General features: G+C 39.3%; 1 protein-coding gene across 15 annotated transcripts in view; it reads right to left on the bottom strand.

Moving 5' to 3' along the window:
* The window catches only part of ENAH (ENAH actin regulator), a 121,216-nt gene extending 114,353 nt beyond the window's left edge, over positions 1–6,863 (bottom strand). For 11 of the 15 annotated variants that reach the window (XM_031967035.1, XM_031967045.1, XM_031967047.1 and 8 more), the window contains exon 1: positions 6,180–6,857. In XM_031967035.1, the coding sequence (XP_031822895.1) occupies positions 6,180–6,184 (5 nt within the window). In that variant the 5' untranslated portion in view covers positions 6,185–6,857. The other 4 variants (XM_031967037.1, XM_031967032.1, XM_031967036.1 and 1 more) reach the window with 4 other exon arrangements.
* Between the last annotated feature and the right edge of the window lie 7,933 nt (positions 6,864–14,796).

Here is a 14,796-nt window from a genome sequence, read left to right as displayed (position 1 = left end):
ACCAGCATAAGGCTAAGGAAGTCAATGGTTATCATTGGGGTAGACCTAATGCATGCACAGTAAGAAAAGGAAAAATAATTTGAAAACTGTAAAAAAGGCACAGCAGAAAGTAAAGAAAGAAGAGAAGAGTGTGCTACAAAATCACAAAGTAAAACTAAGCCAGTCTGCCTATAATTTAAACTAATGGTGTTAATAGCTTAAAGAGCCTCCCCTTTTGGGGAATGAGCTTTTTTTTTTTTTTTTTTTTTTTAAAGGTATTCAGTAAGGGGCAGCTAGGTGGCCCAGTGGATAGAGCACCAGCCCTGAATTCAGGAGTACCCGAGTTCAAATCTGATCTCACTTAACTCTTCTTAGCTGTGTGACCCTGGGCAAGTCATTTAACCCCAATTGCCTCAGGGGGGGGAAAAAGTATTCAGTAATCTGCAGGGCATTGTAATATAGAAATTAGATTGGATTCTTGCTTTTTAATATTATAACTCTTAAACAACATAATTTATTTATAAATATAGAGAAATAAGATACTTTAACCAAACTGCTTTAACACAAAAATGATCCTGATACTCAAACCAGGAAGATAAGACAAAGAAAAATATAAACACCTATCACAAATAAATACAGGCAAAAACATGAAATAAAATATTAGTGATGAGGTTACAGCAATATATTCATTAAATTTATTTATAAAACACTAATTAATTTATCAATCAACAAACTTTATAAAATAGAAATGCAAGGAGAGTTCAATAATTAAGGCCAATAAATGTAATAATTGGTAACAAAGTAAAAATCATAACTTTAAAGAGATGTGGAAAATGTCTTAAAAGAGTGCTCATTTATGATTATTTTTTATGTCCTTTAACATAAAGAATTGTCTATTTGATATATATCTGATGAAGGTCAGTAACAGAAACCTCATACCAAAATATTTTTTCTATGTATTCCAATTTAGCATAGTGCCTAAGAGAAAATGGCAAACATGTGTTAAGTATGTTACTTGTCAATAAATGATAATTGGGAAAAAATGAATAGTAATTTTAAGAATACATATTTCATATTTTGTCAAAGATTCCATTATAAAATCTTGATTTTTATCTTCACATTTTTCCTCTCTGTTGCTAGTTTCCACTTACATGGCCAGCATGATAGCCCAGGCCTCTAGCCTCTGGGTCGTTTCTCAATATCTTCCCTCTCCCATCCAGCCATCCTTTCCACTTAGTTGCCAAAGTGACATTCCTAAAACACAAGTCTGACCATGCTACTCTCTTACTCAACAAACTCAAGTAGTTCACTATTACTTCTTGACTCAAGTACAGCCTCCTTTGGCATTTAAAGTCTTTCACAAGCCAGCTCCAACTTACCTTTACAATGTTATTATATACATGACTCCCCTCTTTCCTATATACTTCAATATAGCTAAAATGGCCTTCAAGTTATTCTTCACAGGCTCTTCCAACTCCCATCTCTATCCTTGGCAAAAGCTAGAATCAGTTCAGCATAAACACCATCCACTATCCCAAAGCTTTCCTGATTTTCAAGAGCTGCTAGGACCAACCACCTAGTTACTCCGTTTTTATTTTGTAGATATTATTTGTACATGACATCTCCCCCAAAGGAATTTAAGCTCCTTGAAGGAAGGAACTGTTTCATAGTTGTTTTGTGTCATTTTAATTGTTTCAGTCATATCAGCAGTTAGCACAGTGGGAGGATTTATATAATGCCTATTATATGCTAGGCACTATGCTAAGCACTTTAGAAATACCATATTTGATCTTCACAAATGACCTGACTCTGGTCCAATACCCTATTCACTGTACCACTTAGTTGAATTCAAACAGCACTTAATAAATACTGGTTTACTGACATCTCCCATCACAGTGTCTGAGACATAGGGCACTTAATACAGTAAATGTTTGATTAACTGATCTATTTTAAAGCTTTATACTGTATGGCTTTGATTTTAATATTGAGAAAACCAAAGAAAGGGGCAAATTGTCCTCTACCATATACGTGTCAAAATGCTGTCACTCTTTTCTCTTAAATTATCCATTTATTACAATACAAATACCTTGTTGTTTAGTGCTTTTTCAGTTTATGTGGAACATTTGGTAACCCCATTTGGTATTTTCTTGGAAGAGATAATGGAATAGTTAGCTATTTCTTTCTCCAGGTCATTTTACAGATGAGAAATTGAGGCAAACAAAGGTTAAGTGACTTTTCCAGAATCACACATCTTAGTAAGTATATGAAACCAGAATTGAACTCATCCTGAACAGGAGTCTTCCTGATTTCAAGCAGTGCTCTCTCTATCCACTACACCACAGAGCTAGATCCTGTTAGGCAAAGGAATAAAGTTTTGTTTCCAGCTTTCTTTTATACTGTTAGATGTTAAACACAAAAAATTATTTGTCTTCCTTCTCAAATGTTCCCCTTTATTTTCCCAATCTGTTACCATTTTATTTTCTCTGATGCACTTGTCATGTGACAATGTGGTATCTAAGTTACTGTCTTTCCCCCCTACTAAACTGTAAGCTCTTTTAGGGCAGGTATAGTTTATTGCCAGCCAGCCTTTGAGCACATCTACTCCAACTACCTCATTTTTCAGATTAAGAAACAAGCTTGGAGAGAAATGATTTTAAGGACAGTTAGTTTCTCAGAGTCAGGACCTGTACCCAAGACCTCCAATTTCAAATCCAGGACTAAACTTACTCCTATACATAACAGTGCCTGATTCAAAATTCTGTACATCATAAGTGCTAGTAAAAATCTGTTGCATTTCGTATGTTTGTCTACCATATTACAAATGCCCTTTGTAAAGAATTACAACAAATTCCTTTGTAACTTGCCACACAGCCACCAGCACTGGAGGGAGTCTGGCAAATGTAAGCTATTTTGTCATATACCATGTCATAGCTGACTTATATACACAAAAAGAACTACCCAGATCTTACCTGTAATCCCAAAGACTCAAAAAATTTTGTCACTATTAACCTAGACTTCCTCTTCTTCTATACAATGACAACACAAAATCTCAGATAGTTTTTAAACATGTGGTGTCAATATATCCCTCAAGAGTTTCAATGGCATCTCCACTGTTACTGATATGTCTTATGCAACTTTTTCAGGAAACATTTCAAAAATTAAAAAAAATAAAAATTTTAAATTCATGATTAAAATTTTTATTAAAATCATCAACTGATAGAATTTGGTGCTTTCTTTTCCTCACCTCTGAAAATAGTAAAGTAGTATATGTTACAAAGCTTACAAACATAAAATAGTATATAAATACAAAACTACAATAGAACCAGAGTCCAATATACTGTGACAATAATAAAGTTGCAGAATCAAGCTGTTATTCCAAATGGCACGGACTAGAATAAGCTTCATAACTTTATTTTTTTAATCTAATTAGTATAAGATCAAAACTTAAGACATCAACTTCAAAAGGGAAGTGTTATTTAAGAATCCTATATATAGAATTTTACATTTACAAGGCGGTTTTCTGATCATTTCAGTATATGTAAACCATTATACAATGCTTTTCCATATAAAGGTAACACTCAAATGGAACTCATCCAATATATCATGTCATAAATACTTAAACCACAGCACATTCATTCACTGTATCTTTGCTTCAGAGTTCTACCTGATGTAAATGAAACTCCCTGGTCAAGTACACCTATTTCTGGACACACTTTTGAACATTAGTACAATCTCACAATACCACTATTTAAAAATACACTTAACTATTCTGATACAACAATAGTTGCATTCTCAGCTATTCATAGGGTGAAAAACATGCCATGTAAGTACTACAGTACTTAAAGCAGCATTTTGAAACAAAGTCAAATGTTGGCATAACTGTCACTCACAGTAGGATCAAATCCACCCAAAGCCTTCAGCAGTGCATTCATTATTAAGGTTCAACACATATTCAGTTTTCTATCCAATTAGGGTTTCCAAAGTTTCATTGATATATAAGAAAATTCACCCAGATGTACACCTAACTTGTAAGTCACTCCCAACCAAATAGTCTTCTTTCCAATGGCTCAAAGAGAAAAACTAGAACTCATTTTTATTCCATTTCTTAAATAACTAAAGGCAACTATTTAAAGATAGTCTATCCAAACTGACTTGAGATTGACAGAATTTTCATTATCCTTTGTACTATTTACCTGACATGCAAAGCATCAAGGCGATTGCTGGCTCTCTTCAACTCAAAAAGGAAGTGAAAAATTAGTGCTTGGAAGTTGTTACTTTTTTTTTTATAAAGTATATTTTTGAAGTAAGCAGAAAAATTTGTCTACACAAGAATGAAAAGCTATATTTGTACAGTCTGTCTTTCTTCACTGCATGTAAAAAAACAACTATTTCTGCTTTTTTTGTTACTGGATTTTAAATATTTTAGTAATAACTTTAATAAAATAATTGACAAAGTATAATCAAAACAGATTTATTTCGAGTTAAAACAAACTGAATTCTTCCTCCCTCTCACGATTCTTTAGCACTATTTTAGCATGAATGTTGAAAGCAATACTAGGCATGAGTTCTTTCATTATACAAAATGTTAAATGTTCACATAAAGACACCTATAAGTTAACATAAAATCACTCATTGACAAAATGTCAAGATTTTCAATAAAGCTAATACTTCTCAAAATAATGCATACATATATTGGTATGTTACATTACATAATTGGAAATTGAAGGGGAAATGGGCACAGAATTTTTTTTAAAAGACGTTGTCAATTTCAGGAATACAACTGGATACTTTGAGAAAACTCTTAAAGCAGGAATAACTGCAGATTGACTAGTCAAAGCCAACAGTAAGGAAATCGAATGGGGGGGAGGGAGTCAAGAACTACTCTTGAATTAAACTAGAAACTATTTAAATTTAAGGAAAAAAATCCAGTGACTAGACAATTTTTGCAAAAGCAAAGGAATATTTAGATTATACCACATGAATCTCGTATCACATTATAAAGGTCTTGGCAATTGTTAGCCATTAATCTTTAACAAAAAGGATATTCAAATCCAACCAAATGTAAAACAATCTCCACTGGGGGAAGGAAAAGAGTCATTTACTTTATCCCCAGTTATTTAACCTAAAGGCCAATAAGGATGATGATAAGGCAGAAAAGGTCAGCATTCAATCTATCAAATCACATTTCTCACGAAGTCTTGCACCAATCCGGGGGAAAACAAAAAAAAAAAAAAAGGTAGCTATGGCCACAAACCAGGTTTAGAAATGGCTTTAAAAAAAAAAAAAAAAAAATCTCCTCCAATGAATGAGACCCCACATCATGGTTTATTCTCCTACACAAGCGGAGAAATAGGAAGGAAAAACACCACCCCACCGTGTTTTGTTTTCTGCCACTGAAGACTTCAATCTTCAAAAATTGTGCCTTTAATTTCTTCCATCGGCCGTGGAGGGATAATTTAGGTTCTATTTTATTGATTACACATAAGGAAGAAAGGGGGGTAAAAAGCAGCTGCTGCATTGCAACACTAGCTGACACGGAGAAAGGGGAGAAAACCGGTTTGAGAAACAAATCGAAACACACCACCCTAAGTCTCCTCAAATAGCGGCGATTTCAGCATTGTATGGGGTTTGTTTTTTAAAGGGATGAGGGATGGGGGGATTCAATCGAAAAAAATGATACTCCCCTCCCCCAATTTGGTAAATTTGGCTTTGGATTTCATACCTTTGTATCTCTGCCAGAGCTTTTCCCATTATCTCTTTGGATTTCGTGCCTTTTCAAACTTAATAACATTCACAATAATAATAGTTTTTACACCCAAAGTGCCATGTACACACGTTAGGAAAAATGACCACAAAGCTGTCTTCTCTCGCACCGACCACGCAGATCGCCACAGCGGAGACCCCCCTCTCCTCCTTCCCGTGCGCCCTCCCACCACGGCTTAGGGGATAAAGGATATGGAGGGGAAGGGGGGAAGCGAGAGGTGCATAAAGAAAATGGGGGAAGGGAAGGGGTTTGAGAAAGATGGGGCCAGGCGGCCGAGCGGGGCAAGGAGAGAGAAAGAAACGCGGAGCGCAGGGGAAGCCCCTCGGGAGCAGGGGCCGGGGCTGGCGGTGGAGGCAGGAGCGCTAGGAGCAGCCGGGGCGGGGGTGCGGACGGCGCGCGGCGCGAGCCCCCCCCGACCCCCCGGGGTTCCCCTCACCTCATGATGCCGGGCGGTGCGGAGGCTTCCCCGGCCGGAGGAGGAGGCAAGGCGAGGACGGCGCCGAGCGGGGTGGGGCAGGAGCCGCGCTCCCGAGACGAGAGACCGGCAGCGTACCGGGTCGGCGGGGCTGTGGCGCTGCGGGGGAAGCTACACCATCCTCGCTCGGTGCACAAAGCGGAGGCGCCCGCCGGCCGGCCGGGAGTGCGAGTGCGAGTGTGAGTGCGCGCGCGCGCGTGTGTCTGTGAGAGAGAGAAAGAAAGAGGGAGCCTGCCTGGCGAAGGGGGAGGGCGGAGAAGCGGGCAAGGGGGCGCCGGTCCCCCCGGTGGCCGCCGCCTCCCTCCTCCTCTTCTCCCCCTCCTCCGGGACCCCGCTCCTTTCTCCTCCGCCGCGGCTCGGGGGATCCTCGAGCCCGCCGCCCTCGCGCCGCCGCTGGGGAAGCCGGTGTGAAGACGACGACGCCGCAGGCAGGCAAGCTCCCGCTCCCGCTCCCGCTCCCGCCGCCGCCACCGAGGCCGTGTGCAACCGGCAACAGCAGCAGCAGCCCAAGGAGGAGGAGGAGGACGACGAGGAGGAGGAGGAGGAGGAGGAGGAGGATCAGGATCGCCGCGGCGAGGAGCCCAGGGAGGGGGCGGGGCGCGAGGCGAAGGAGCACGCACGCGCCAGCCCAACCCGGGGGAGGAGGGCTAGCGCCGAGGGGGGGGGGGGGGGGGGGGGGGAAGGAGCCGAGACTCAAGGAGAGCGTCGTTCCCCCTCCCCCTCCTTACACTACTCCTCTCCCCCCCACCCCGGGGCCTTTCCCTTCCCTTCCCTCAGCTCCTTCTCTCCCCTGCAGGGAGAGTGGGGAGGGGCACGGAGACTTGGGGAAAGGGAAAAAGCTGCGGAGGATTATTAGACTCTTTGTTGCTATCCCTACCCCATCCCGGTAGTATTCCCTTCCACTTCTTTATTTTTTGTTGAGGAGGGGGAGGCGTTAGCCCCTGAGGTTTCCCTGCCTCCTTTGCGGGAGGCCCGGGGGAAACCGACGGGAAGGAGCCGAGACTCAAGTCTTAGGCGAGTTCGAGGGCCTCCCCGAAAGGCGATGCAAGAAAAGACTCCCCCCCCCCCCCCCCCCCCCCAGCGTCCAGGCGCCGTTGTCGGGGAGATGTCGTGGCCAAATTTCAGACAGAAATCCCCCTTCTTTCCCAGCGACCTTGATGGAGCCGGTGTAATTAAACCATCTGGGGATTTGTCCCCTGTTGTCACCAGGGGCCAGGCGCGGGGGAATCCCTGGATGATGCTCTCCGGGAGAAGCAACCGCGGCCCTTTAAAATCATTTTGAGCTTCTGCTCTCTCTGCGCTTGTGCTCCGAGTTATCTCCTGTTGCTACCCTATTAGCAGGCGAGAGACACACTCTGACATCCTGCTCCTGCCCTCCGTCTGGCCGCCGCGGTGCGTGCCCCTTTCCTCCAGGATGAAAGAAGTGCATAAAATGCCGAGTCTGCCGATCGCTTTTTGCAGGCTCCTTTGCGTCCTAACGAGTCCCGGTGTGGTTTACCAGTTTAACAAGCTGATAGGCAAGGCAAACTATGTATAGGGATGACTTCATCCGCGTGAAAAGCAGCCAACTCCGGGTAAACCACGGTAGCTGTGTAACAGAGCCCAGAAACACCGTAGAACCGTTTAGGGCAAGAATCGGAGAATAAGAATAACGCAGCCAATCGAAATTCCATTATCTCACCCATTGTGCTGAGGGGATTTTTTTTTTTAATAGCCTGTTCATATGAGACTTAGAACCTCAGTCATTCAAATTCTCTCGGCCTGAAATCAATGCCATATAAAGATAGGCGAAGACTGCTGGAGTAAGTAAACTTCAGTCAAGTTAACTAAGGGGGAGGGGAGAGAGAAGGGGATACCTGGAAGACCTGGGCTTTCTTTGTGTTTTAAAGTGACCAGAAGCAAATACAAACAAGACAAATGCACGGTACTCCAAGACAAATTATAGCCCCCGTAAGATCTGCGAAAGCTTATTTTTATTTTAATTAAAAGATGTGATAGAAAATGCTAGTTTTTGCTAGATTCTTCATAGTAAGGGCAGTAATGAGAAGTGGAAGGGCGAACACGATTTCTCGTCTTAGCTCAGAAGTATGAGATTTTTGTCAGAAAAGAGGCTGAGCCAAGAATTGGCAGAATTGAGGCTCATATGCAGGCAGTATTGGGTGGCTTCTACTTTGTCATTAATAAAAAGGTGTAGCACAGGGACTGCTTGGGTTGTTAACCTGAAGGGCTTCACTGACAAGAGTACTGAATTAATTTTTCATGCTGGGACATGTGCTTTCCCTTCAACAATCCTCCAAGTCAAGGTGTCTCTGAAGCTCTTGGCAAAGGGCCACTGTCTTTGTCCCTAGTTTGGGTGCCTTAAGTATGTACGTATATATACCCAAGAACATCATAAATATCTCCTATGTACATAGTTGTTTACATATTATCTCCCTCACAGTATGAGATCCTTGAGGGCAGGGACCTGGTTTTATCTTTCATTGTGTCCCCGGGGCTTAGATTAGTGCCTGGCACATAAAAAATGATTACCATAAATGTTTGTTAGCTTTTGACTCATTTAGAAATACTCACTCTCAAATCATCCCTAATATCTTTTATCAAGGAATATAAAAAGATGAGATATTTCACTTTTTTTTTTTCCCTGAGGGAATCAGGATCAAGGGACCAGCCAAGTGTCTGACTCTGGGGTTGGTGCTGTATCTATTTCTCCATCTAGTTAATCTTTATTAAACTTTACAACAGTTCTGAACAATGAATAAGTGCTTTTTCACTTAGTCATTTATAAAGCCCTTTCAAATCACAAATCCTGATCCCTGCCCAATTGCTAGTCATTCCCCCCCAAAAAAAATCACTTTATATTTATTTTGTATATTCTTTATATGTACTTGCTGATTCCTCTAATAGAATGTTAACACTCTGAAAGGAAGGACTTTCATCTCCCCCAGCATTTTGATCAATATATGGTACATAGAAGGAAACTGAATGAATGAAATAAATGTCATTGTTATTGTAGTTTCAGGATGAGTTAGTGGAAGAGACATGATTAAAAATCATAACTTCTAACCCAGGGCCAAAGATTATTCTACATAATGTTAAAAGTATTTCATATGGATTAGCCCTCACTTAGAAACCTTTAAGCAAAGCCTGGATGACCAGTTTGAGTATATGTTGTAGCAAGAATTGTTGTTCTAAAGGATCTTTACCCATCCCCCTCTTTTAAATTGAAGAAATTGAGATGAGAAGTCTTAGCTTAAGTCAAATACATATCTGAAAATCAGAAGTAGGATTTCAATGAAGCTCCTAATATTAATGCAATGTTGGTGGAGTTGTGTGGGAACTGATTTAACATTCTGGAGAGCAATTTTGAACTATTCCCAAAGGGTTATCAAATTGTGCATACCCCTTGATCCAGCAGTGTCTGTACTAGGCTTATATCCCAAAGAGATCTTAAAGGAGGGAAAGGGACCCACATGTGCTAAAATATTTATAGCAAGAAGCTGGAAACTAAGAGGATACCCATCAGTTGGAGAATGGCTGAATAAGTTATGGTATAGGAATGTTATAGATTATTATTGTTCTATAGGAAACAATCAGCAGGATGATTATAGAGAGGCCTAGACTTACACGAACTGATGCTAAGTGGATAGAACCAAGAGAACATTGTACAGAGTACCAAGATTATTTGATGATCAATTGTGATGGACATGGCTATTTTCAACAATGAGGTGATTTAGGCTAATTCCAAACTTGTGATGGAAAGAGCCATCTGCACACAGAGAGAGGACTATGGGGACTAAATGTGGATCACAACATGGTATATTTTCACCTTTTTTGTTGTTGTTGTTTGCTTGCCTTTTGTTTTCTTTCTCATTTTTTTCTTTTTGATTTGATTTTTCTTATCCAGCATGATAATTGTGGAAATATAGAGAGAGTTGCACATATTTAACATATATTGGATTGCTTGCTGTCTTGGGGAGGGAATGGGAGAAAAGAGAGGGAGAAAAAATTTGAAACAGGGTTTTGCAGGAGTAGTTGAAAATTATGCATATATTTTGAAAGCAAAAAGCTAAAAAAAAAAAAAAACAAATAAATGGATGAATATAATAGCCAGAAGTTTTGGCTACTCACAATTAAATCCATTTTTTTAGATACTATCCCACTTGCCAACTCATGGTTGTGCCATGCCTGGATATAGATATGTAATAATGGGTAGTGTGTCATGCTGGAGTCAGAAAGACTACAGTTCAAATCCAGGCTCAGACAAGGTACTTATTTTTACTAGCTGTGTATTCCTGAGTAAAACACTCAACCTCTGTCTCAGTTCCCTTAAATGGAAAATCAAGATAATGACAGCACCTACTTCACAGGATCATTATGACGATAAAATAAGATAATGTTTGTAAAGAACTTAACAAACTTTACAACACTATATAATTAAATGCTAATTATTTTCATTGTCACTTATAAAAAGGCAATTTTCTTTAAAATAATTTTATTTGGGATATTTATTATTAATTTAATTTGAAAGCCTTTATTAAGCACTTTCTATATACAAAGCATTGTGCCAAAGTATACCATTCTGATTTTTTTTAATTGCATCTCATTCATGTAACAAAGAAAAAGAGAAAGGTGTGGAAATTCAGAGAACACCTTTGATCAAAGAAGACTTGTCACAGGATAAGAATGTTCCACCTTTTCATGTTACAAGTAGGTGTGTTGAAATAGCAAAATCAGAAATGTTCTCTGGCTAAGAATTAGTTCTGACACTGTGAATCAGCTATGGTCTAAGATCAGCACTCTTTGAGCTATTGAAAGAAGCATCATACCCTAATATTTTGTTTCTTCCAAATCTTAGTTTCTCATGATCTGTAAGTAATCGTCAATCACTAATATGCAGATGAATAGGATTCTCTCCCTCCATGACCTTGGTGTACATGGCCATTAGGAGCCAGTCTACAAATGTCTGCTAGCACTGTGCCACCAGGCATAACATGAAACAAACTGTGCTTCTGTTTTAAGATCGATTAGCTGCAGGAGTGTTGTCAGTGTGGCTCTGAGGTTTCTCTCTGAATATCCCCGGTTTGAGTCAGTCTGATATCATCAGTTCGACCATCCTCCATTTATGGGCATGAGGAGGATGGATACATGACTAATGCTACTCAGCAGTCTGGAAATCAGTTCTGAGCATAGCTGGGAGAGCCTCCCTTCTCACCTAAAGAAGGGTCTTCTCTTTTAAAATTAGGGTTTACATGAGTAGGAGTAAGGAGAGGGGGGGAGAGGGGAAGATGGAGTGTTGTTTGGGATTGAATGGACTAGTCTGCTACTAGTACTTTCTGTATTCTGTTTCCTTTTATTACTATTGCTTCATTGTGATTTTTGCCTGTATTCCCAAGAATGGGAAAAAATATTTATGTGCATATGAAACTTAATACAGTAGAATTCAAAAAAGAACAAGTATGTCATTATCAATCTTGCTGTACATATAAACATACATGTCTCTTGTCTGAATTTCTCTTCAGTTTCATCATTTTTCTTCTTATAGATTATGATTTCTTTAGTTAATTTAGTTTCCCTTTCTTTTCTTAGTTCTATGCTGATTGAAATAGTAAGACTGAAATCCTTGAACAATATTGTACTGATATCATTGGACTTACACATTCATTGTAATCTTATAGAAAAATAAATACTGTTTGCCATTTAAAGACCATTTATTCATTCAACAATCTACAAATATTATGCACATGCAAAGCACTATAAATTTGGTCATTTCTAAAGAGTAGTCAACGTACTGGTTACCTTTTAGCTCTATTTTCCATTCTCCCTCTATATCCCCCCCTCCTCCTGCACTCTTCAAGCCAGTCAAACTGGTCTACTTAATGAGCCAAGAAAGACACTACATTTCTCTCCACTATCTCTTCAGCTCTCAACTCAATCAATCATGCACTTAAATAGGCTAGCTGTCCCCCAAGCCTGGAATTCACTAACCCTATATCAGAATCCCTGTGTTTCCCTTCAGAGTTCAGCTTTATTGTCACCTCCTACATAAGTTCTTTCCTAAACTCTCTTGGCTAGGGTTTCTTTTAATTACCTTATATTTGTTGTATCTATATTTCAGGTATACTCACATTGAATATATGTAGACGTTATCTCCCACTGTAGAATGTAAGCTCCTTGAGGGAAGGAATGTTCCTTTTTGTCTTTGTATCTCCAGTGCCTAACAATGCCTAGAACATCGTTGTTCATAGGTGCTTAGTAAATGCTTATGGTTGTTTGGTTAGGAACTGGACAGAGAGGCAATATAGATAGAAACTTTAGGGTCCCTTCCAGCTCTAAACTATAATCATTCTAGTTCAGGATATTTTCTTCTTTCATGCACTGAATTCACAGTGGAGAATTATCAGTCAATATCAAGATAGATATTGTGGTTGCAATAATGCCCTTGAAACATTTTCCTAGAGGAGAATGGGAGGCTGAGAGAATAAAAATTATTTTCTGACAGACCACAATGAAGAAATAAAGTGACATCACTGACCATTAGTGTTCCTAAGATACAAACATTTTACCCAAGATGTACCTAAAGTGTATACTTCTTAGGTAAATTGACTATGACTGCCAATTTGTGCAGACACTATTTTTATATCTTTTTAAGCTGCTATCTTTCATTTTAGATAAATTGCAAAACCTAGATTTTGAAAGTTGATATTCCTTTAATGTGGTCTGTCACTTCTGTTTGAGAATTGCTATTCTGGTGACCTATACAAGTTCTAATTTATGTATTCTTCATATCTTTATTCTATTATATATTTGTTAAATGTCAAAATTCAACTTCTAGTAAGGTAACCCTGAGGCTAATTGGAAAAAATAATCAATAATTATGCACATAATCAAGCCAGGCCATATCATTAATCATAATATTTTCATTTGGCTTCAGAGGATATGATTACCCTTAATTAATCAGGCATCCCTACTTTTTATTAAGGAGGGCAAATGTATGATCCTATGTAAGTCATTTATCCTCTATCTGCCTCAGTCTTCTCATCTGTAAAATAGAAATAATAGTACTTACCTTCCAGAGTTGATGTGTGTATAAACTGAAATAACATTTATAAAGAGCTTTGCAATCCATAAAGTACCAAATAAATGCTAACTCATTACTCATTTTATATGTGAAGTTGACTATATCACAAGCATTTTGGCACAGTAATAGAAAAAAGATAGATGCTCCTTTTTTAATATTTTGGGATATCATTGATTTTTTAAAGAATCAATCAATCAACAAGTACAATATGATGCCCACAGAGATCCTTATGTACAGTTTAATGGCCACCTATTTCTATTTGAGTTTGACACCATGCTGCTATAGAAGAATACTGGACTTGTATTCAGATGTAGGTTCAAGAGCAGTTCTTTATCCATAAAATGAGATAATTCTATTTGCACTATCTACCTCACTGTGTTGTGAAGATGATGTGAGATCATATATGTAAAGGACTTTGTAAACCTTAGGACAAGAAAAAAGTGTAATGATCATGATTTTTTCCTAGTTACTTTGTCAATTATTCATGGCACTAAGGGAGGAAGTTATATTTTAAGAGGCTTTTACACATTATTTATCTTCTACACCCAGAAAACTTCTACCAGACAGTCCAGTAGGCAGGCACCAGCTCACCCTTATAAACCCACTTTAAAAGTGCAATGCAGGCACAGCAACATGGTGTTGCTACCATGATAAATTTGTTGTTCTTTGTCCTTCTTTCTCAAAGAAGATCATAACTTCAGGAAGGTGATGCTGTGACATGCAAGTAAATTGGATGTAAGTGGACTGTGCAAAGTCACTAGTCTCATTTTCTTCTCCAGAGCCATTTTGTCCAGTGACAGACTATAGATCAGGACAACTGGAGATGGTCCTGTGTGGTGTTCTCTTCTTTTATATATGATCATTCTCTCTGGGAGCAGGTTTCTTGGGGAGGTTTAGGAGGCAGCTTTAGTTTCAGTTCAGATCAATAATCACCTCAAACACAGCCAGGTGATAAAAGTTCAAATCTTTTATTGTCTCTTCCAAAAAGCCCAGTTAGCTTTCTTTGATTCCGAGAGCTCTCGTTGTTAGTCTTTTGCCTCTGCCAGCTTCTGCCTCTAGCTCAACTCCAACTCCTGGCGATCTTCCGAACTGACTGACTCCACTGACTCAGCTCCTTTTTATGCTCTTTTAGAGGTGTAAACTCAAAGGTTGACTTCTCCTCCAAGAGTGGGATTATGGGAGGTGTAAACTCATGAATCTCATACTGCATACTGAAATCTCCCAACTTGTTAACTCTAATGTGTGAGCTAATGTGTGAACTCTCAAAGGTGTAAACACAAGCATTGTTTCTATCAATTCCATTGAATTATCACCTTGTTTCAAGTTCTGGCCCATAACAGTTCTGGATGCAGTGGAAGATCGTGACCTTTTTAGGTTTGGTTGGCTGAAGCAATGTCCATTCATTGATCAAGGCTAGATAAGGATTGAGGCAAAAAATGGCCTCTTTTACCTAGTCAAAAAAAGAAAAATCAATATGGGAGGGGAAAACTATCAGGGTTT

The sequence above is a fragment of the Sarcophilus harrisii genome, chromosome 4 (genome assembly GCF_902635505.1).
Source record: "Sarcophilus harrisii chromosome 4, mSarHar1.11, whole genome shotgun sequence".
Taxonomy (NCBI): Eukaryota; Metazoa; Chordata; class Mammalia; order Dasyuromorphia; family Dasyuridae; genus Sarcophilus; species Sarcophilus harrisii.
The sequence above is the reverse complement of the archived record's forward strand: the minus strand, read 5'-3'. Positions and strand labels throughout refer to the sequence as shown.